Genomic DNA, 24355 nt, shown 5'->3' on the forward strand with positions numbered 1-24355 from the left:
GATAGCTGATGTTATAAAAATAAACATACAAGCATTTTTGAAGGTGTTTTCTATGTTAGAAGTAAACATCTATGATTAAATATTATAGAAGTGTTTTTCATATAGATTGCAGACCCGCTATTCTCGAAATGTGAAATTGAAGGATCTTTAGCATCCGAGCAATGATTAGTGATAGTGTGGCGTTCTAGGCCAAGCATGTTTTTAGAGAGGTTAACAAGACCGTAGATTAGGCGGCCTCATATATGGCTGACCACTTCGAGGTTGATATATAAGTTGGAGAGAGGAAGTTGCCTAGAGCACTCCATAGCTTACTGTTCTTTGACTTCTTTAGATGTATCCATACTAGAACTATATGAATCATCTGTTTTAACAAAAAGAAAAATTAACAAAAATAGATTCATGAAGAAAGCTTTCTTATAAATTTCGATCTATGCTTCCTATTATCGTCTGATCTAGGTTATCTAACGTTTATATAGATAAACAAAAATCCCTACAAGCATAATTATTTTATAAACAGGGACAACAAAGTATCTTCACCAGCCTCCAAGCTATTGTCAACATTTAGTACTAGCTGCAGACCATGGTTCTATTACTTGTTCTTATGCAGAACAATTTTAATGAGGCAAGCAATAAGATCCTTGAATACGTGATTATGTATGAATCTAAGTTTATGAGAAACCCAACATTGAAACTCACCCCATGTAACCTTCACCCTCAGTGCATGAAGATCACAAATCCTAAATGTAATTGATTAGCTCATGCTTTTATCACATAGTGTTCATACTTTTCACCATTACAATCAAGGACTTGTGTGGTCCACAAAGTGCACGCGCTACGTGCCTAAACACATGCAATGCCAATCCTCACTCTCCCCATTTTAGTTTGTTTTGGGGAGTCCTATTCTTGTTCATATTCCAACGAGGGTAGGAATATCTCAATCCTCCAAAGCCTAATTCTTACTCTCCTCTAGTATTCAAATTTCATTCCGATTTCGTTCATAAACCAAACATGTTAAAGGATATGGTCGTTCCGAATCCCATTCCAATTTATTCCGATTCCAATTTCAATTCTAATTTCGGCCATGAACTAAACATTTCATGGTTGTTTGTTGTCTTTACTCTGATCTAGTTGCTGTTGGTCTTGGATCCTTGCAATGAGTCCCACCAGCTCTTAGATTGATTATGATATCCCCCAGAGATCTTGATCAAGTAGCTTTGGCAATGAAAGCTAAATTATAGACAAATGATTAAAGATTTGGGCGAAGAGAAGCTTCCAAAGCTAATTTATACGTGGAGATTACAAGAATACATGTAACAAGAAAATGCAAGTCATTGCACCCATGGAAGCACACTGTTGTAGCCAAGTACATCATCTTTGTATAGTCCTTCTTAGATGATGTTAAAACAGTGTCTTCCATGGGCAATCGGGCGGTCGAGAAATATAATGGAAAATAAAAAGAAAAACAAAGGGCCTACCACATCATTCCTACTTTCGATTGAGGGATCACATATCATGCTTTTCCATGCGCATGACATGTAGTTAATGCTAATAAAATCCCAGCAAAGGTGAAACTTAGTTTGCTTTGCATGTTCCTATTGTGCATGTGCATGACTTGGGGATCCATCCATAAGAAAAGAGATGGTATGAAGTAAGCATGATGTGCAATATTATTGGCCTAGATCATAGCTAGAATCAAATAGTATTTTCCCCCCTTGCCTTTCTTTTTAATCTTAGATTCCCATGTTGTGTTGGCCCAATCTATTGTTAGTTCATAATAGTCAAAATACGAAAAGAAAAGAATATAAAAGAAAAGAAAATAAGGTCTAAATTATGAATTCACACCCAACCTATGATTTGATCTGGTGCTACTAGACATCGGCAGCTTTCAAATACACTAGAAGGTTTACGGTGGGAGAAAGTATGGATCCGTAGCTCTAATTTCTATTTGATTTATTTTTTTAATCATCCCTGATAAATTCAACTTTTCTTTTTGATTTTCGAGAGTTATCGTGATGTGGTATTATTGATATGTTAACTGTTGCAACTGATAATACTTGTTCGAAGTATGAACCCTTTCATACTGGATGCATGCTTGGTACATACTTTATACATGTCGCCAACTTTCCTCTTTACGTTTCCTAATTATTATATGAAATAATATGATTATCGGTTTGATCGGTTCCTAAACGTTTGTTTATATGAAAAAATAATCAATGATTATAACACTAGAAAGGAGATGAAAATAATTGGTTTATAATTGAAGATACAAGTAAGGGGCGAGGGGTAATCTTCTTTTGATCTAATTAAGGGCTTTTTGAAAGAAAAAAAATTCCTTAAATCATCTATGGAGACGGCAAAGATCCATAATCTCCATATAAAATTTAAACTTAACAATATAAAGTTTAATTAGAATCTTAGAAGTAATTGTTTCGAGCATATAATATAAACCTTATGTCAGCTATAGAACCATATATTGTGCACTCACTATATGATTTAGGGTTAATTGAGGATGCAGTAGCTGATAGTCAATCTGCTAAAACTATTCCAAAATGAGAAATTTTTGTGGGTCTAGTCGAATGTTTTTAGCGAAGATTCTTGCGCATTATTTATATTGCTAATTGGGCGGAAAACCTGCCTCAATAGAATCAGAATTTTAGAATTCAAATTTACATACCTCACTGATCTGCCCTCGATGCGAAATATTTTTCTAGAATCTTTGGACCGTCATATTGGCGGATTGATTAAGCCGGACTAACAAATAATAGATGGGATAATGTTTCCCATATAAGTCTTAAGAATCAAGGTTCCTGTTCTAGGCCAATGATAGGAACCCACACTATGAACTTGGTAGTGCTACAAGATGAAATTGTGAGAAATTCTATCACTCAAGCTAAATGCGACACCTCTACTTTATTTGACTAGCATTGTACATACAGAGTAAAGGTTAAGCTCTACTCAAGCTGAGTATTTTTTTTCCTCATTTTTTAGTGAAATTTCTGAGTTACCAAATAATTCATGTAAAACTTAATTGTAACATAATCTCCCAACTCCAACCTAAAAATCAAGATCACTTGTCCAAAATTATGTGGTCCACACCTAATAAATACAATACTACTTACAAAGTAACTATGAATCTGCTATGGAAAAAGACACACACCAATTTGCCTAAGAATGGGAAACCAAAAAGCACTAAGCCCTCTTGATGGTGACAAAAAAAATACACTCCTTGCTCTTATCTTGGCATCATAACATCTCCTTTCCTCGCCACACCAGATCTTAAATATCGTTCTGAACTCTTTCTGCTCCTCACATGATAACCTTTTCTTTCTTTTGAGAAAGAGAGAAATCCAAGTCTTTTTTCTTGTCCATCTCATTTTTCTTGTGAACTAATTCGGTCCACGTAGTCCACTCCAACTCTTCCACTGGAGAACTAAGCGTCATTTTCTCGACGCCATTGGTAAGACCTCACCCTCTCATGGGCATATGACTCCGCATGCCATGCGGTGAAGAGAGATTGAGGAGATATTTAGAGGTTAGTGTAATCTAATATATGTATATATATTATATATACATTAAAATAAAAATTTATTTATTAGTTTCAGTAAATTAATATAAAAATTAATGATATTATTAATAACTATATCTGATTAATATATTCTGATATTAGTAAAAATATTTTTATCAATAATATATTCTGCCCGTATCTTATACGATTCATTATAAGGTTTATTTACATGAATATCCTCCTAAATATCAAATTTTGCATGAATACCCTTCCAAAATTGATATTCGAATATATACCCTGATAAAATATTTATTTTGCCATTCTACCCTTTCTTTATTCTTATTTTTGCATATGTACCTACTCCATCTAATACCATTAAAAAATTAATGGTTTCAAATTAAAAGTAACTAAAATACCCTTAATGAGTAGATGTGCAAAAAGAAACAGGCAATAAAGATGGAGACAAAAAAGAAATTTCAAAATTTTATTTTAATTTTAATTAAAATAAATATAGTTTTTTTATCCACGGTGTTAGAAGAACCGTTATATTAGAAGCATTTGTACAAAAATATTATTTTATGAGGATACAGAAATAAATGTAAATTTTAAGAGAGTATTTATGTAAATTTTAATTTTTAGAAAAATATTCATGCAAAAAATCCTTCATTATATTACATTAATATTTGTTTGTGCCACATCGTGGTATCTTCGATAATTTTTCTATGTAAATTATGGATATCTTACGATTGTCTTAGATAAAAGATATCCATGAAAAGGAGGACGAAAAAGGAAACGGGCTTGTAAATAGTTAGTTGACGAAGTCCAAGTCCAACTTTACTCATGCAATAGAGAAATAAAACTGGAGAGGGAGATAAGACCACCTGAAGCGGAGCTTTGGAAATGAGATGAAAGAAATATAGGATAAGGTGATCCCTATTATCCAGGAACTAATCTTTGATATCACGCAACCATATAAAAGGAAAATGAACAGAATGACAGATCCATCGGCAAAAATATCTTAAAACAAACTTGAAGAAAAAAAAAAGAAACTAAAAGATCGGAAATACGTTAACGTGCAATCTGCAGCTAGACTTATTTCTTCTATGGTCTGGTATTTCCTTGGGTCTCTTTGGTAGGTCCCCAATCATGTATTATTTACTTAATGACGAATACTCTAGTTTAACTCACAATAATTATATGCATCAAATTGTACTAAAAATGGAGTTCTTCTCATGTCAGCGGTATAAAGCCTACTTCTATAGGGGTCTTACACTCATCTTTGGATCCCCTCTCCTCATCTCCTCTCACAAGATGTCGAGCCCTGCGCTTTTTTAAGACCTTCGTGCACATAATATTTATCCGGTGATGTGTTTGTTTTTGTTTGATTTCTGACTGGATTTGAAGTCTGACTCCTGGGACCTCCCCTGTTTTCCTCTGTTCTCTGGCTGTACAGAGAAGGCCTTCCTGTGCCCCACTGAGAAGCTGAGTTGAAAAGTCTTCGGGCGGCGGGCTGAGAGGATTGGACGGAGGTCGAGAAAATGGCAGGAGGTTTTGTCGGCGGCGATGCAGGCAAGAGAGCAGAGCTCTATGAAGGAAGGATCACCAGTTACTTCATATTGGCATGTGTTGTTGGATCCCTTGGTGGATCCCTTTTTGGATACGATCTTGGTGTCTCTGGTGAGTTCGATCGATCATTGTCTTCAGAACTTCTGATCTGGCTTTTCTTCATCTCAATATTATTTTGGCCTTCCTCGTTTCGTATACCAACTGGTTCGGTCTCCCATAATTTTTTTTTTTTTTGGGACGAGTCTTTTTGTTTTCCTTTTTGTTATAGTAAATTTAATGGAGAACTTTTTATTCTGGTTTTATCGTGAAAGTTGCTAAAGATTATTTTGGCTTTCTAGATTTTTTTCCTTTTCCGGTTTTCCCCTGTTCAAATATGAGGCTTGGGTAAAAAAATTTTGGTGTCGCATTTCTCTTAAAGCCATTATTACTCTCAATACACATAGTTGTGCTTCCAGTTCTCTTTCTTAATATGCTGTCAGTTGTTTTTGTGTTGGAAACAAGATAAACTTATTTTTCTTTTTCTTTTGAATAAAGAGACATGGAGCAGAAAATTCTGCTGCCTAGAATTTTTACAAGATATTTATTCAATTCTAACACTGTTTTCTGTTTTCAAAAATAGAGAGGGTCAATATGTTTTTCTCTGGAATAAGATTATAATCACCATCTTACTCGTTTCTTATTTCTTCTGGCTTCTTAAGGTGGAGTTACTTCCATGGACGATTTTTTGAAGGAGTTCTTCCCCAGTGTGTACCGAAGGAAACAGGCACATCTTCATGAGACCGACTACTGCAAATACGACAACCAGATTCTTACTCTCTTCACATCTTCCCTCTATTTTGCGGGCCTCGTCTCTACCTTTGGGGCCTCATACGTGACCAGAAAATATGGAAGAAGGATCAGCATCATGGGTGGCGCACTCAGCTTCTTCCTTGGTGGCGCTATCAATGCAGCAGCGCTTAATATCTTCATGCTGATCGTTGGCCGAATTCTCCTCGGAGTCGGCATTGGTTTTGGAAATCAGGTGCGAGCCAATGTTATCGCATCCTATTTTAGGCATCCCAGTCATCAAAATCCGCTTGGAATGCATTAAAAATTCAAGATCTTGCAGTCTTATTAGCGCCCAGAACTCCCTTTGTCTGGAACCAAGGAAGATTTTAAGCACTAATTCTCCCAAAGTATGATGGAAAGTGATCACCAGAATATATCTGTTTTTAACATCACATTTTACTTAAACGCTTGCATGTTGAATCGGAAAAGTTCTCTCTTTTCACTTGTAGTACTTCATTTTGATACTTGCATTTTGATTAAATATGATGAGAAATGATCATCAGACATGAATTAAAAACTTGCTTCTAATCTCTGTTTCGCCGACAACAGGCAGTTCCCCTCTATCTATCAGAGATTGCGCCGCCGAAGATCCGAGGGGCAGTTAACCAGCTGTTCCAACTGACTACCTGCTTGGGGATTATAGTTGCCGACATTATCAACTACTTCATAGAACAGCTCCACCCATGGGGTTGGAGGCTTTCTCTTGGCCTAGCCATGGTGCCTGCAACTCTTATGTTCGTTGGAGGAATCTTTCTTCCTGAAACCCCGAACAGCCTCGTCGAACAAGGCAAGCTAGATAAAGCAAGAAAGATACTGGAGAAGGTGAGGGGAACCACGAAGGTGGATGCAGAGTTTGAGGACCTCAAGGAGGCCAGTGATGCAGCCCGAGCAGTGAAGCACCCTTTCCGGAACCTCCTCAAACCAAAGAACCGTCCTCAGCTTATAATAGGTGCACTCGGGATCCCCGCATTCCAGCAGCTCTCCGGCATGAACTCCATACTGTTCTATGCTCCTGTGATCTTCCAAAGCTTGGGCATGGGATCAGGGGCTTCTCTCTATTCATCCATCATAACCAGCTCCATGCTTGTTCTTGGTGCACTTGTTTCGATGTCAGTTGTCGATAGGTTGGGGAGGAGGTTTTTGTTCATCGAAGCTGGCGTTCAGATGATTAGTTCCATGGTAAGCCGACTGAATTCAAATGCATTCAAGCTTATATCATAGATTGATTGATACTTGCTATGATTTGTCCCCCCTACAGGTGGTTGTGGCTGTTACTCTGGCACTGAAGTTTGGTCGTGGGGTGGAGCTGCCGAAGGATTTGGCCATCGTCCTGGTGGTGGCGATCTGCGCATTTGTGGTGGCTTATGGATGGTCCTGGGGGCCTCTTGGGTGGTTGGTTCCCAGCGAAATCTTCCCACTGGAGACGAGATCAGCAGGCCAAAGCATGGTGGTTTGCGTCAACCTCTTCTTCACTGCAGGAATAGCACAGTGCTTCCTTGCCATGCTATGCCATTTAAGATATGGGGTCTTCATCCTATTCGCCGGCTTGATTGTGATCATGTCCTTGTTCATAATCCTGCTCCTGCCGGAGACGAAGCAGGTGCCCATTGAGGAGATGTCTCATCTGTGGGAGAAGCATTGGTTCTGGAAGAGCATTGTGTGCAGACCGGATTCGGATCGACAGGAAACAACCAAGGCTGCACCAGCTGTTTAGATAGATTTATGCTTTTGTTTGATTAGTGGACTTCTTTCTTCTCTTTGTGACTCTGGAAAGCAGCAATAAGGGAAGTGTATGATTATTTTTCATGCACTATTCGTGATTAGCTACTGCCATCTTTCATTAGGCTCTTGTTAGGCAAGCCCTCTGGTGTTCTAATTGGCAACTATTTCCCACGCAAACACATTCAGAGTAGTGTTCTGGGTACATAAACTTCTTTCTTTCGTTTTAATGTGGGATACTATTACCTTGTAGTCCCAAGTATATAGGCTGCATTTTCCCTGAAGACCAAAATAGGTTAGACAAGCACAAATGCGATCCAAAGTAATACCTATCCCGCCAAAGTTAGAATCTGGACCTTTTTGCCGGATTATGTCATGAACCTTGATCTCAAGCATACAAGATCCAACTGGAAATTGATTTGATGTCAGAATCAGGGCTGTTAAATTATAAACCAACCGCAGTCTAATTCAAGTATGAGGTCTGAGTTCAAGGTGAAATTGGCAATACTTAAATTCATGTGCATTGGCATCTATATGTCACCTGTTGTCATCGTTTCATTTTTTTTATCTTCCTTGTCTGATCCATACTCTTGAAACACATGATTGCCATTTAAGATAGTCAAGAAGCTGGATGATTCATCTTCTATAGGCCTAGTAATATCTTCCCTCCCCTATCTCTTTAATTAACCTTCCTCTCTTCTTCTTTAGCGTTCAAGTTGAATGGCTCTTCTTACCACTATCTGTTCGGTTTAAGAAACAGTACCAAAAAGGTGCTTCTTCTCAAAAGTGCCTTGTGAGATTACAGCCTAGAAAGACTCGCTGAAATCGAAACAACGTTTAACACGCCTTAACATTATCAAATTACGTTTTGCGCTTAAATGAAATTATTTTGGATAGAAATATGGACAGAGAACATGACCATTACTATATTAAAATTAAGCATAAATGAAATTTTTTTGTTAAATAAGAGACAACTTACCCTCGTCCTTAAAGACCATTTATGGATTGATTAGCCACTTTCATCATGGGTTCCACCAAACTTTGTGTGGTCATATCTTTACTCAAAAAAAAAAAAGAAAGAAATTTGTTATTCATCTAAAAAGTGGGGGAAAAGAGAAGATTAAACTATTCTTATTAATAACTTCCAATTGGGCTTTGCCCTCCTTGTTTGTTTTTGTTTTCTATGCTTTTTTTCCTTTTTTTAGTTGTGCCCCTATTGTCTTTGTTTTCTTCCCTCTTTTTTCTGTATAAAATTCCCAACTTTTTACAGCCGATATGTCAGTATTTTGATACGAGGACGGGATGAAAGCTACCATATCAACAGACAAAATAAATGAACTGGATCATTATCAATAGTTCTCTGAGAAGACTTCTTTAAGTCAGCTAATCCTAGTCCTTCACAATAGAAACCTGATTTAGTATTTTCAGACTCGGTTTTCCTAAAGATAACAGTCATGTTAAATTTCAAGAGAGGACGATAATCCAAGATAAAATAATGCTGTCATCATCCACAGCTTGTTAAGTAACCTAACAACAAAAATTGAAGATAGAGCAGCAGAGCTTATTTAACATACTTCTCTGATCTAGGTGGATTACCTTCCAGGGATGATTTCTTGAAGGAATTCTTCCCCAGAAGGAAGCAGGAAAACCTAAATGAAACCCATGAATGCAGAAACGATAACCAGCTGCTCACACTCTTCGCACCCTCCCTATTTTGCCAGCCGCATCTCTACCCTTGGAGTCTCAACTGTGACCACAAAAATGGAAGAAAGCCAGCATCATGGCCAGCGGAATCAGCTTCTTCCCTGGAGCCATCAATGCAGGTTACATTACCATGCTGATCGCTGGCGGAATTCTTGGAGTCAGAATTGGATTCAGAAATCAGGCGCGAACCAGAAACTTAGCAATCATTACCAAGTTTTTTCATTTTCCTGATCTAAGTTTCCCCTCTAATTTTCCAGGTCCTGCTTTAAAACTAAACTGCACTAAGCCTTTCATATATAAACAATAGCACGAAAGCCAATCAGAATGGCAGCACCTAGAAGAATTCCCAACTGACATTAAGTCATGCTAAACTGAAGTACTTAAATAAACATGCAGCATTCAGGTTTCTATGTGCATGTGTGCCAAATTCATAAGAAGCTGGAGATCATATTTAAAATGATGGGAGGATAGCACTTATGTTTGTTCATATGAAATCACAGTCCCACAAGTAGAGATGGGCATCGGGCCGTGCCGGGCTCGGCCCAGGCCCACCGGGCCACAGACCAAATGGGCCGTGCCTGGCCCGGCCTGTTACTAAACGGGCCGTGCCTGGCACGGCCCGCTTAGCCTAAAGGCTAAGCCCGGCACGGCCCGTCTGTCAAAAAAAATAGCCGTTACCCATAACGGCTATTTGTGGTTTTTACCCATTTTGCCCCTCCCAACAATCATAAAATGGCTAATTTGAGGGATATTTTGGGGAAAAAATTTGGAGTCCTATAAATACCCCTTTCCTCCCTCATTCTCACCACACCAAACCAACGCTTCTCTCCTTCTCTACTACTACTATTTCTCTCTTCTAGCAATATTTAGCAAGTCCTCTAGGCTTCTAGCAATTTAATTTTTAGTTTGCATTTAGCAAGTGTTCAAGTGCTACACAAGAGGAGGTTCTTGTTGAGAAGTTAGAAGTACAAGAGAAAGAGAAGGTCACTCCTTGTTGAGAGCACAAGAGGAAGCTCACAAATCTCGGCTCTACCTCTGGTCCTTTACTCAATTTCTCCTTGTGGTTAATTTTTATTTTTTGCATTTATCAATTTAGATATGTCATCTTATGATAAAAATCATTTTGGCATTCCTCCTGTTTCTGAGGGAGAAGAAACTAATCCCCAACCCCATGTTCCTAGTTCCTCTAGAACCAGTGAACCGAGTGAAGATCAAACCTCTTCTCGTAAGAAGACTAGTGCTGTATGGAATGAATTTGATAGAATTATGGTTGATGGAGTCTGGAAAGCAAATGTAAAAAATGTGCCAAACTTTATAGTTGTAGTAGTAGTGGGGGAACAGGCCATTTAAAAAGACATCAAGAGAGTCATAGGATGCATGATTCTCGTCTTTAAAGTACCCTTAATATACAAGGGGGACCACTTTTAGGTAATTTTGCATATAATCATAAAAATCAAAGAAAATCACTTGTAAAATGGATCGTTAAGGATGAATTACCTTTTAATTTATGTGAATCTTTTAATTTTGAAGAATATATTCAATTAAACCTACAACCTGCTTACAAAAGAACTAGTGGGCGTATATTTAGAAGAGTGGCTATGACTAACTTTTTAGCAATGAGACAAAGTTTAATGGAAACACTCTCTACTTTAAATGTAAAAGTTTCATTAACTTCTGATATTTAGTCAGCATCTGTAGGTAGTAATTGTTTCATTGCTATTACTGCTCATTATATTGATAATGATTGGCAATTAAATAAACGTATTCTTGCTTTTCGTGCTTTTGATTTTCCACATTCTGGGCAACAAATTTCAAATGCCATTTATTATATTGATAATGATTGGCAATTAAATAAACGTATTCTTGCTTTTCGTGCTTTTGATTTTCCACATTCTGGGCAACAAATTTCAAATGCCATTTATCAAACTGCATGTTCATATAATATTAATGATAAAATTATGTCTATTACTTTTGATAATGCATCTAATAATAATTCTGCTGTTACATTACTAAAGGACTCATTGCATCCCATGTTAAATGAAAATTTATTGAATATTAGATGTGCATGTCATATCTTAAATCTTTCTGTTCAAGCTGGCATGGGCATGATTCAAGATGTCTTTTCAAAAATTAGAAATGCAGTTTCTTTTATTCATGCTTCAAGATCAAGACTTCAAGAATTTAAGGAACTATGTATAAATCATGGTAAATGTTTTAAAAAATTTAAACTTGATGTAATTACTCGTTGGAACTCAACATATAGCATGATACATGATGCATACCCATATAAAAACTTATTAAGTGCATATATTAATGATCGTGGATTAGGCTTTACATTGACTGAAATTGATTGGAATAAAGAAAAAAATTTAGAAGATTTTTTGATTAGTTTTTATAATGCTACTAATGTTCTTTCTGGTATTTATTATCCAACTTCATGTTCATTTTTACAACAAGCATATATGATTAGTCAAAAAATTGCAGAACATAGATATGATGATGTTTTAATGCCTATTATTGAACAAATGGAATCTAAATGGAATGAGTATTGGGACAAGATATGTCCTATGCATAACTTAGCTGTTGTATTTGATCCAAGAGTTAAACTGAATGGCGTACTAATTTTACTTGATGCATATTGTGAAAATATAATTCAAGATCCTGAACCTGCTAAAATTGAGGTAACACAACTTCTTTATGATATTTATGCTATATATGATGAAAAAATTCGTGGATCTAGATTCTCCGTACAAAGCTCTATTTCTTCTTCTAGTAGTTCTCGTTCGTCATCTATTTTTTCATTTATTGCACAGAGAAAACACACACATGCTTCAAGTTCATCTTCATCTTCTTCATTTTTAAGTAGTGAACTAGAATTTTATTTACGAAATGATCTTCAGTCTGCATATGATGAAAATCAAATAGAGAGTCTAGATGTATTATCTTGGTGGAAGAGTGTTAAAAATCAATATCCTGTTATGTCTGCAATTGCACGTGATATTTTAGCTGTGCCGATGTCTACAGTAGCATCAAAATCCGCTTTTAGTGCAGGTCGGCGTGTTCTTGACGAAAAGAGAAGTAGGATGACTGGCGAAATAGTTGAGATGCTTCTCTACTTCAAAGATTGGTTGGATGCTGAGGCGAGACTTCCAGATAAAAGTGGACATGATACAACATCCTCTGATGATGATGATACAAACACTACTGAATAGTGAATACTGATGATTAGTAAGATTTTGATCATTTATTTTTATTTCTTAATTTTTTATAATTGTACATTTTTATTTTTTTAATTGTTAAAGTGAGTCATCTCTATTTTTTCTCCTTTCTTATTGTATTCTGGAGGTCAGACCAAACCTCCCTTCATGTACCATTTTGATTTAAATTAATAAACTAGTAGGGATCTATGCCAAACCCCCCACCATTAAGGTGGCTTTATATTAATATTTCCCAACATTTATTAAAATAAATTTTATTCCCATTTATTTTAAGGGAGATGAGCCATGTCTGGCCCGGCCCAGGCCCGGTTCAGGCCCTTATGGGCCGTTCCGGGCTGGCCCGCGGGCCGTGCCGTGCTTGGCCCACGAATCGTGCCAGCCCAAGCTCTTATGGGTCGTGCCGGGCTCGGCCCGCGGGCCAGAAATTCTTAACTCAGCCCGGCCCCCTTTTATGGGCCGTGCCTAACACGGTCCGTTACTGTAACAAGCGGGCCGTGCCAGGCCATGGGCGGCCCGGCCCAATGCCCACCTCTACCCACAGGACCAAGACCAAATCTCAGCCCCCCTCCCCCCCAAACCAAACAAACAAATGCATACATGTAGACACGCACACAATGCCTAATTCTTATTCTGACAAGCAGACATACATATACATACATATATACCTGTACACATGCAATCACTTTCTATGTTCCATTTTGCTAACAGGCGGTTCTCCTCTCTCTCTGTGAGATAGCGCCCCATAAAATCTGAGGGACAGTCAACCAACCTTTTCAACTAAGAAACTGCTTGGGGATTTTGATTGCCTGACATTATCAACTACTTTACAGAGAAGCTCCACAAGGAATATCTAAGAGAAAGTAAGGGGTACCAAGAAGGGGGAGGTAGAATTTGAGGACCTAGTGGAGTCAAGTGAACCAGTAAGAGTGGCAAAAACACCCTTTTACAAACCCCATGAAACCAAGGAAACGTCCCCACCTTGTGATCGGAGCACTTGGGATCCCTGCATTCCAGCAACTCACCGGCACAAATTCCATACTGTTCAATGGACCTGTACTCTTCCAGAGTTAATGTTTCGGGTCTGTGGCTTCTTTATACTCATCTATTACAACCAGCTCAATGTTAACTGGTTGGTGCACTTGTCTCGATGGCAGTGGTTGATGAGTTTGGGAGGATGTTCCCATTCATTGAAGGTGCATTCAGATGATTATTTCTATGGTAAGCATTCTTATGTAGCATGATTAGCATTAAATCTATTTTGCATGCCAGTTCTAGAAAATTGCTTTCCTAAACCCAAATTCAAAAAAGTTGAAGACCAAAGTCAATCAATTTCAAATACGTTATTTCTATAGTAAGCACTCCATGTAGCATGGTACCATTAATTTGTTTTGCTTGCCAGTCCTACAAAATTGTTTTTCTAAACTAGAAGACATAGAAAATATAGAAATGTCAGTTGATCTTGAAATTTGTTCACCTTCACATGGAAATTCATATGCATTTGCTTCATAGATCTACTACTGAAATTTCTACCAAGAGGATGGTTAACTGATATGTATGTATCTCGCTTGCTAAATCTTATAACGGCTGTTCCACCAAAAACAAAGAAAAATTGTGTTTATCTATCAGATATAAGTTATCAAAAAAGGGAAAAAATAAATAAATAAATACCAAGATCAATTTCAATTTTGCTGGATCAAGAAAAAAATCCCATGTAGAAACAGATTAATGATAAGTCGAAATTACCTGTTTTATTTATGCCAAGTATATCATTATGTCCACAGGTGATTGTCGCTGTCATTCTTGCACTGATATTTGTTAATGGGGTGGTGCTTCCCAGAAACCTAGAAGTCTTTCTAGCGATTGCAACATGCGCACTTCTAGTGGCATACGGCTGGTTATGGGGGCCTCTTTCCTGTTTAGTTCGGAGTGAGATCTTCCTGCTTGAGATGAGATCAGCAGGGCAAAGCCTGGTAGTTTGTGTCAACCTCCTCTTCACCACTGCAGTAGCACAATGTTTCCTTGTTCCATCGTGCCACCTCAGGTATGGAGTCTTCATCCCTTTTGCCTGCCTATCATCATTATGACCTTTTTTATCATCTTCCTTCTATCAGAGACATAGTAACTGCCAATTGAGATGTCTCAACTGTGGGAGCAGCACTGGTATTGGAAGAAGATTGTAGATGGACCTGATATAGACAGGGAAGTTGTTATAAAACATCAATATACATAATAAGGAACTCTATTCCTCCCCTTCCTCAACCATTCTCTCTAGTCTGTGCAAGTTTTTTTCACCAATAAATGTTAAACAAAGTCTTTTTTTAATTTTTAGTTGATTAAGTATAGGATAGTCTTCTGTAGGAACACTTGAATGGAAGGCCTCCTTGCAAAGAGTGACAGTAAAAATGAAGAAGAAAAATATTGTTATTATTGCACCGTTCTCTCTGCGATGTGTGGTTGATGTATTTTGTTCACTGAAAACTCATTAGAAGTCAATGCCATAAAAGTCTTAATTGTTCTGATGCATTCCATCATACCATCTGAATTTCTGTTCTGCCCTTCACGATAATAATTTCACAGGCTTTTGACCTTTCATAACATGTTTCTACTGTCATCTGATTACTAGCTCCAGATAATGGGCTCATAAAACCAGTCCTCAACAGATCCTTTCATATCTTTGTTATATAACCAGTATGTAGCATGCTCCTGAAGATAATAACCAGACAGAAAGATGAATGAAACACTTTAATTCATTCCACAATTTTTTAACTTCATAACTAAGCCAGCAACTTTGCAAGTTCATCTACTCTCAAGCTTCCATGTGGGACCACATCTGACAAAACCCCTGGGAAATCATCCCTTCTCCAACTCCGAGAATTGTCTCTCTTACTGCATCTCTTTTCTGAAACTGGCACAGCTTCAACTTCTGTATCTTGCTCCTCGATCTTGTCACCCTTGTCTTTCTGAGTCCTCTGAACAGTAAATTTCCTGACTCTATGCTGGAAGACTGGTCCAGGCAGGGCTGTATTGGCAAGAGCAACAGACCTTTCAAAAACAATGTTAGCATCCAAAGAATGATCATCCAAGATGATTGCCCTGCCACTCTCAACAGCCTGCCTCAGAAGTAGCATAACTCCTTCCAAACATGCCCTACTAGAACCCGTATTATCTTGGCATATTGGACTATCTGCTTCTCTCCTTTCATACTTATTGCAGTCTAGAATTCCATCATCCAGTCTGGTGGCTGGACCAATGTCGTCATGCCTGTTGCAACATTCATAAGAAGCTGCCAATGGCGGAGCAGCTTCTCTTCCTAGAAGATAAAGGTCCTTACCTTTTTCCATTGTGTTCAAACTTGTGCCTAGAGAAATGCTTTGACAAGGTATTTCAAGACATGAGCCCACTGAGCTGTTTCCAGCACCTGCAGCAGGTGCTTCTTGGTCACTTATAATTGAAAATTCCTGGTGAGTCTCAGTTGAGAAATCAAGTGCCTTGCCAGTCTTCTTGGTTGGATCTACATGAGCCGGCACTGGGACACTTAAAATTTTTAAATTCACAAGATCCTCAGTTTGGTTTATACCCATATTGTCATCTAGAGTCGCTTCAGTAGGCACTTCAACACTGAGTTCCTTATTTAAGCTCCTTCCAGTACCTGAAATGAGGATGTCCTGGCCATTCAATAATGGATCATTGATGCTGGATGAAGTGTTTGTTGGATCACTGGCAATTACTTCAGCTTCAGTATGACTGTCTTCTACTTGCGGAAGAGATGATTTCCAATCCTTCCCTCTCCACATAAGTATATGCTCACCCTCAAATGAAAGTAGGATGCACGGAACTAGATCCTGCAAGGCCAATTTCAAGAAACTCTTACAAAAAATGACACCAGAAAGGATGTTATCATGCAATGGGAAATACCAACCTTGAGCTTGGCACCTATTTTCCTGCAATCACTTTTGTTCAGACCCGTGCAGTTTACTCGGACCAACTCACAAGCTTCAAATGCTTCTCTGACGTCTTTAACAAGGTTACCATACAAACCATTTTTTGCTGTTTCATGCACATATGGAAGAAACTTTAGCTCCACTTCAGCAAGAATTTTAACAAATAAATTACGGATCCGGTTTAAAATACAGATCAAATCCACATTGTATGAGATACTAGAGGTATCATTCAGACCACATATGAGAAATAGTTATCACAACATATGCTTCATCATGCTGTTCATGAGATGATGCAATAAACAAACGAAAGCACAAAAGGAGAGAGAAATGGTCACCAAGTCTGCATATTGGTGGTAGTTTGCGCCCTCTTTTACGCATCTCAGTTGCTTCTTCCAAAGTTAGTCCCTCTGGTACCCGCTTAATCAATCGTGGATACACCGGTGTTACGGGCCTCCACAGCATAAGAGGAAATCTAGGGCGGGTCCTCCAGTTGTAGTTTCGACCACGGAACAGGAAGATCACTCCTCCCTTACTGTATATAATCTTCCCTCCAGTTTTCTCCTATCAAAACATAAAAGATGACCTTCTAGATGTGATGTCGTACAGTCAATGAGAATTATAAAACATGTAGCAGCTGTTAAGCCATATGGAGTTGTTCAAGTGCCTCAGGGACATTCTCATGACAATGAGTTACATATCGAATTTTCATGCTTGGTGCTGCAACATGATTACTCGAATAGACTGGTTTTCAATCTTTTCCAAAAAATGACTTCATATGCTTTGGCTTCACAAAAACCATCTTTTTTAAAAGAAAATGGCATCATAAAATATTGATAGTTAAACTCTTAAGAAATACTTAGAGGGAGCTGTAAAACCACCTTATCTGACCTTAAAAGAGTAAAGCCATTGTCAGAATGTAGATTGAGGATACAATGACATGATGAACTCATAGAAAAAATAAATGAAAGAAAAACAACAGAAGGTGATGAAATCTCATTATAAGATATTGTAAAGGAGGGTCCTCTGTCTTCCTATGAAACAGCTGATTTCTAGCAAAAAGCAAATATGCTTGTCAGAGCCCTTTCAATTCCTTCTATGGCATGCTAAACCACACGTTACCCAACATATTCTATGGTTGATCTTAACATCACAGAAGGATATTTCTATGCCTTCTTCTGTTCCCATGAGATTCTTCAACTCAGAGTAACTCAGTGGCATTTATGAACACAAGGATGAGAGATACCATGAGTAAGAGACTATATAAGGTGCAAAGTCCACGTTGAGGAATTCTGCTTTCAGACAGCACATGTTTCAGATGTTCTTCTAATTAGCACATACTGATCACCCATGATCAACAAAACCAAAAGACAAATGAGGAAATTGCACCAAATCAAACCAATTGATTACATATTTGTTTCCTTTCATCTTCATAAAGATAAACCTCCCAGTCAAGTAAAAGATTGAAAACTTCATTACATCTTTTTCTCTCCACATCTTTTCAGCTTCTTCTCAAATATAGTCACCAACCCCAGTCTCTTTTTAATCCACAATAAGTTGGCAATGCCTCTTTCCGGTAAACCTTGGAGCATCAAATCCAACCAAAATTTCATAGTATCCCCTTCCCAGCCTTAAACACCAAATTAAAAAATGTTCCACATATTTGAGCAGTCACATCCAGAAAAAAAAGAGAGTGTTAAACATTCTTGAAATGAGAGGTCATCCCCCCCTTCTCTTTTGACAGTACTTCGTTCTCATAATCAATTGACACATCATTATAGTTATCTATTAATTTCCAAAACCACTTCAATTCCTAAAACATATCAAGACCAATCCACCGCTGTACAGATTAGAAATCTCCATAATTCAGACACATTCCTTTGTCTTATCTCGGTCACCACTCCACAGATTTCTTTTCAGGGTTTCAGATCTACTCAGGACCACCAAAAGAGGCAAGGAAACAGAATGGTCCAAAGAGAAGTTCAATAATACACATCATAAGAAAAGGTCGCTGTTGAGCAGATCAAAAGTTTTGTTAACATAAGAAACAAGGTACAAAGACAAAAAATACATCAAGAAGATGAAGAAAGATGAAACAAGAGAGCGAAAAAAGAAAACACAAAGGATGAATCTCAAGGATGGCAAAAAAGATCTCTCGCTCTCCAAACATAAGAAGGTCTTCCGAATACCACAAACTGATGTAAATAATTATTTGCTTCCAAATGTCATCTAAGCTAAGGAAACTTTATTGGTATATTTATCTTTTCCCCCCTTCCAAACCTCCCAACTCCATAGATGGGGCAGAACCTTATTGACACTCCGAGCCTTCAAGTTTGAGATGGCAAGCAATAGGTGGATGACCCACGGGTATACAACACCACTTAAGAGTCTCCAATCCAATGTGGGACTATCCCTTAACACCAACTTTCACTTGTATAGCCCAAGGGAAGGAACCCTAAGAGGGGCTACACGTGGATTAGTGGAAGTGTGGAGATATCAATAGGCAAGAAGGAAAGATGACTTTGCTACTCAAAATTAAGTTACTAAGTGGATGACCTATGAGTATATAACACCAACTAGAGCCCCAACCCATCCAGTATGGGACTATTCCTCAACGACTCCAACATGAAAGCCAAGATAGAGCATGAACAGCTATCAGTAAGAATGCAAGGTAGAGTGTTTCAACCAACCAAAAAGAAGTGATCGCCTTCTAGACCTCCTCATACTCGATCAACTATCTAGATGAAAATATTAGAATTGAAACTCTTAAGGGCCGTAAGAAAAGATTAGACACTTGAAGAAAGATATTTACTTGGCAACCACATTGACAAGACAATGCATGAAAGTACTTTGAAAATTAACCTCGTCAAAAGAGATCATCTTAAAGCATGGAAGAAGCACAAAAAATTTTAAGGATCATTAAGCTCTCGAGAAAACATCATAAAGAAAAATGGCAATCATATGCAAATCGAAGATGGCTGACTTAAAATGAGAACCCTCAAGTAAGTAACAATCAGAGAACCTATTTAACCTTTGACTTCACATTTCTGCCACTAGAATGAATCAAAAGAGATAGAAAAAATTTACCCTGTACAAAGGTCCTCAGTTTCATAATGTTGAAAAACTACTTCAAAACAAATCCCTTAATTTCTCCACCAGAAAATCCTGTTAAAGAGCACAGATATCCTTCTACCACTTTTCAATCAATATCAATGGTATTAATATAACCAATGTTACCTCCCACTTAGAAAAGCAATTAATATCTGCATCGAGAAGAATGTAATAGGAAAAAAGTTTTGTTTTCTGAAATAAACTGAAAATAGAAGCTTTTAACTTACTGACCTCTAATTGCTGACGGACATTATCCATATCGACTGTGCACACACCTTTACATTTTATCTTGCATACCCTCCTCCTTTTCCAATGAGCATGAATATTTTCCAGCATATTGTGTGTTAGACCATCTCTACCTGCAAAAATTTGATGATAGAAATCATGGCAAAAAAATACCAGAAGTTACAAGTCATAAAAATGAGTATAAATAAGGAATGTAAATCATGCATAACAAATTAACAGCTAATCATGTAAGGACAGTCTTGAAAAATGATAATTAATAGTACATAGTGTACTGGTTAAGTGAGCAGCTTGTAAATGCAATGGCCAAACTATTTAGAGATATATGCACTACATGTTGTAGTATGTGATAATTAATAGAATATGCAAATGGATCAAGGCTCTAGGACAAATCTGTATCAACCACTACCTACTATGACTTCCCTCAAGTGATTAATACGAAGTTTCGGTGATTTTATAATATTGCTGCAAATAAGGATAATTCATACTGCATTTTGTTTCAGTCAAGACTTTTGTATAAGTTTGCAGAAGTGTAATTCATTACATAGTATCCTGATATATGAAGATAAAAAAAATTCTCTTTTTGAATTTTGTCCGAGTATTAGAACAGTTTATTGTTGGTATTGTAACATAAATACAACAGAATATTGCTTAACTGAATTTAGTAATAAAATGTTTCATTTCTAACCGAACACTCTTACCCAGGCTCATTTATTTCCTGCATAATTTATTTCTCACCCCATAAGTCTTCCTTCAGATATTTAAGGCATTAAATGATATAGCCGATGTTTCTTGCAGCTTACTTTAGATTTTATCAGAAAAGGAGAATATAATCAATCAAAAGAGCATCATAATACCTTAGCTGCCAAAGTCGGGAGCAGGTGCTTATGCAAGTGGAGTGGGTCCAAATGCAGGCAAGAAAGTAGATACTTTAAAAACACTTCTCATATGGAAGCACTTGGTAAGCTGGAGTGGGTTCACGATTCTAAAAAGATTCCACAGCAGATACATTGCCCTAGTCTAGTTACATTAGATTTTTAGAACTTGAGAGCACGAATCTCTATGTCATAGTGTTAAACCCTTCCCTCAATATGTTCTTACCAACTCTACCACTCCTGTTCCCAATACTACTTTAAAATGTGTTCCACATGAAAAAAAATGCCACCCATTAAATCTCACTACCAACATGGTTCTAATGCCCAAATAACAAATTGATGGCATGGGGGACTACCTCATAATAGGACAGAACCCTAGGAACTGAACTCAAACAAACCCCAAACCTCTACAAGGCAGCCGAACAATGAAACCAATTCTCCATGCAAAGAGTATCAAAAAAACATCACCATCATCAAGTCATAATGAACCTACAATCCATGTCATGGTGATTTTATAAATGCGTCAAATTTAAAAACCAAATAGTCTCTAAAAGAAAAGACTTGATGATCCAATCCAGCAACGACATCATACCAAAAAAGATGTCCTTCATCAGAAAAGAATAAGAAAGATCCTTTGATCCCACCTATAATAAAAGTTGCAATTCTTAGTAGATTTGTAGATATAATAATTCTTTATTTATTTTGATAACCTCATTTGCAAAATGATAGACTATCTTGGATGCTTCAAGCATGAAATTTCCAATCAACAAGGAATCCAGTAAACAATGATATTAGGACATTAGTAACATGGTTTCCACTTTCCAATACCAGTGAAAGAAGCCTCCAGAGGCTCTATGCTACCTAAAGGCCTAGGACTTAGGATTCTAAAACTAAAGTGCCTTGTGCCTGGACTAAGTGGCCAACCAGTAGTCTAGGATTGATTCTTTAAAACACTGGGATTCATATAGAAAACCACTAGTAAATGAGTTGTTTCTCAAATATTAACGGTGAAGTTCATGGTTAGACATATAAATACAGCTTTCTTTTTTCAATAAAATAAATATAGCTTGCAATTGGAAACCTCATCTGATGGTTAAAATTCCATTACGTGCTGCCTTGATTTCAACCATAATATCTACCAAGTTCAAAATTGAAGAAAACCAAAAGACCAGTATATTGAATCATAGAGAAAAAAAATTGATCATGCATTGTAACTGCCCTCCACATATGACACCTACCACTCAAAAGCCATCAAGTTCCACTAATTAACCATAGCGGACCCGTATAAGTGAACAAAAGTTTTCTTTTTAAAAAGAAAAAGAAAGGTTGCTACGGTGGATACTTCATTGGCAGCAAAAGAACCGATCCAATAAACACAAGAAAGTTTTCCGGAAATCGTTTAAACAAAAAACTTTCAGGAAAGAAGAAATATAAGCATCAAAACGAACCGATGTTCAATTGTCTCTTGGTCTTCATGCAGCCCTTGACCAATTCCTTGATCTCCTCCTCAGCCAGCGGCTCTCCCAAAATCTCCTCCCTCGACACCGCATGGTAAGTGGGCCCCGACCCAGCCAGGAAAGGCCCTGGCGACTGCACCGGCTTTACACCCTTCTTCTCTGGCGGCGGGAGCTTGAACGAGTCGAACTCCGGCAGCTTCTTCTTGCTCGGCGGAAGCGGTGCCCGCCCCGTCCACGGCCTGGGCATCGTGCTCGGCCCGAATGGCAGAAATGGAGGCTCCCTTAGTGCCAAAGGTTTCACCTTTGGCGTCTCCGTGTAACTATACTGGAACTCAAAGGGCGCCCCCTCGATCCTATACGCAAGTCCCTTCTCCCCGACCGAAATCGCAGTCTCCCTGTCCGGCGGAACCGGAGCCGGCCGGGAAACCCTAGCGATCCGGCCGAAGGCGGGGTGGGACGAAGGAGAGCTAGGGCTTATAGGGTTTAGGGGGGGCTTGGAGTATTTGGAGGCTTTGCCCGGGATGGACGGGGAGGAGGGGGAGGAAGGGGTACCGTGGGACCGGAAACCGACGGGGGAGGGGGGCAGGGCGTCAGCGGCGGCGGAAGAAGACGGGTCGGCGGCGGCCGCATCCTCGGCGATCTTGAGGGCGGAGCGGTAGCGGCGGAGGCGGCGGAGGTCGTCCTCGATCTCTTGCTGGGCGCGGCGGCGGCGGAGAAAAGGCTCGGCGTTGGCGTTGTTCCAGCGGGAGAAGCGTACCTCGGTGGAGGGGGCGGGGCGGCGAGAAGGGACCGCCGGATTTGGCGGGAAGAGGGGGAGGGGGGCGGCGAATTTGAGTGCCATCGGAGATTCTTGGGGGCGGGGGTTGTGCCGGCCGGCGTTGTTGGGAAAAGAATGGGCGAGTGATCCGTTGTCCTTAAATTACTTATGAGTCCCTAGTGTAGTTGTAAATAATCCGCATGAAAATTATAAAAAGATTTCTGAAATTAAAGATAAATTAGACTTGCATATCTATTAATTTGAAAGAATATCAATCTAATCCCTCTTCAGCCCAAAAACTGTAAGAGAAAAAAAAAAATCTATAATCTTTTTTTTTATCCTACAGTTTAAGACGCCCATAAATAAAATTTAAGCCAAAACTAGAATAAGTTTTTTATTATAAAAAAAAAGCTGAGCAGACTAAAAAGTCTAATTTCTATAGAAAATTTAATCTAATTTTGCTGAATTTTTCAAACGGCCCATAAGACTTATTTTTATCTAACACTAACTTAATGGAGAGTTAATCAAATCATTAATCTAAAATAAAACCTAAATATCATTTTAAAAAATATAAAAATATCAAAATAATCTTAAATGATACGATAGTCATCTAAAAATATAGAAAAATAGGGATATCCTCCTCTTAAGAGCAATTTTGATTTTTCGCAAGTATAATAAAAGTAAATCTAAGAAGAGCTTTTGTAACTTGCACTAGAAAATAAGACCATGTAGCTAAAAATCATTTGATTTCAGAAAATATATTGCTTATATAAGTACAGTTCAGCTAAAGTTGCAGTTTTTATATGCAAGTACAAAGCTAGCCCGCGCTCCCTTTTTGCCGGAAGCCGTTAATTGCAGGTGGTTGACAGTCCTTTCTTAAAAAGTTAGCCCTAGAGAGTCTGGATTCGAACTTGGACGTACAAAAAATAAATTATTTTTTAATCATTATATTGTTTTTTTAAAATTTTTTGTTAATATCTATAGGGATTGCAAGATAAAATTACTTCTAAATCCTCTATTGACTTTTACATAATCACGTTATAATGCACATATAGAGGCTGCACAATATCTAAGATAAAATAATTTAAATTTTTTTTTTTAGTCCGTCTACTTTGTTTAAATTATTTTTAGATTAATCAACTCTGTAGAATAATATTAAGGATATAGAGATGCAAATTACTTGCAAACTCTAAGTTCTTGGAGAATGAGAAAATGTTTCAAGCATGCAAATGATTCAACAGCAAACCAATATCCTCTATACTTTTAGATCACTAAGCTTAAATAACATGATCATAGATTGCAGTTATGTGCACTGTAGATAATTTTTACGCTCAACATGGGTGAGATTCATGAGAAGTGTATCTCAGATTTGGAGGTAGAATTCTCATATTTTTCTCTCTTCAGAGGAAGAGCACGACCACATGATGAAATTGC

At 37.9% G+C, this 24355-nt stretch overlaps 2 protein-coding genes and 1 pseudogene across 3 annotated transcripts; 2 read left to right on the forward strand and 1 right to left on the reverse strand.

Annotated features, from left to right (window-relative positions):
• The first annotated feature begins 4775 nt into the window (after positions 1-4775).
• Positions 4776-7720, forward strand: LOC103715574 (sugar transport protein 14-like). Its single transcript, XM_039125474.3, has 5 exons — positions 4776-4867; positions 4959-5182; positions 5770-6092; positions 6449-7078; positions 7158-7720. The coding sequence occupies exons 2-5, from the start codon at positions 5044-5046 to the stop codon at positions 7611-7613; spliced, it is 1548 nt and encodes a 515-aa protein (XP_038981402.2). The 5' UTR covers positions 4776-4867; positions 4959-5043; the 3' UTR covers positions 7614-7720.
• A 1241-nt stretch (positions 7721-8961) lies between these two features.
• Positions 8962-23161, reverse strand: LOC103715601 (CRS2-associated factor 1, chloroplastic). 2 transcript variants are annotated; one of them, XR_005511438.3, is made up of 6 exons: positions 22156-23161; positions 19821-19948; positions 16817-17042; positions 16460-16587; positions 14284-16382; positions 8962-14124 (listed from the first exon to the last, which is right to left on the reverse strand). XR_005511438.3 is itself a non-coding variant. In XM_008803284.6 (5 exons), exons 1-5 carry the CDS (start codon positions 23003-23005, stop codon positions 15315-15317), a joined length of 2400 nt encoding a protein of 799 aa, XP_008801506.3. In that variant the 5' UTR covers positions 23006-23161; the 3' UTR covers positions 10815-15314. The 2 variants fall into 2 exon arrangements, 1 of the variants encoding a protein (XP_008801506.3); XM_008803284.6 differs by having other exon boundaries at positions 10815-16382.
• On the forward strand, positions 9399-13747 carry LOC113463277 (sugar transport protein 14 pseudogene; annotated as a pseudogene).
• Positions 23162-24355: the final 1194 nt, after the last annotated feature.

The sequence above is a fragment of the Phoenix dactylifera genome, chromosome 1 (assembly GCF_051530095.1).
Source record: "Phoenix dactylifera cultivar Ajwa chromosome 1, Ajwa_hap1_PhDact_Kaust_v1.1, whole genome shotgun sequence".
Classification (NCBI taxonomy): domain Eukaryota; kingdom Viridiplantae; phylum Streptophyta; class Magnoliopsida; order Arecales; family Arecaceae; genus Phoenix; species Phoenix dactylifera.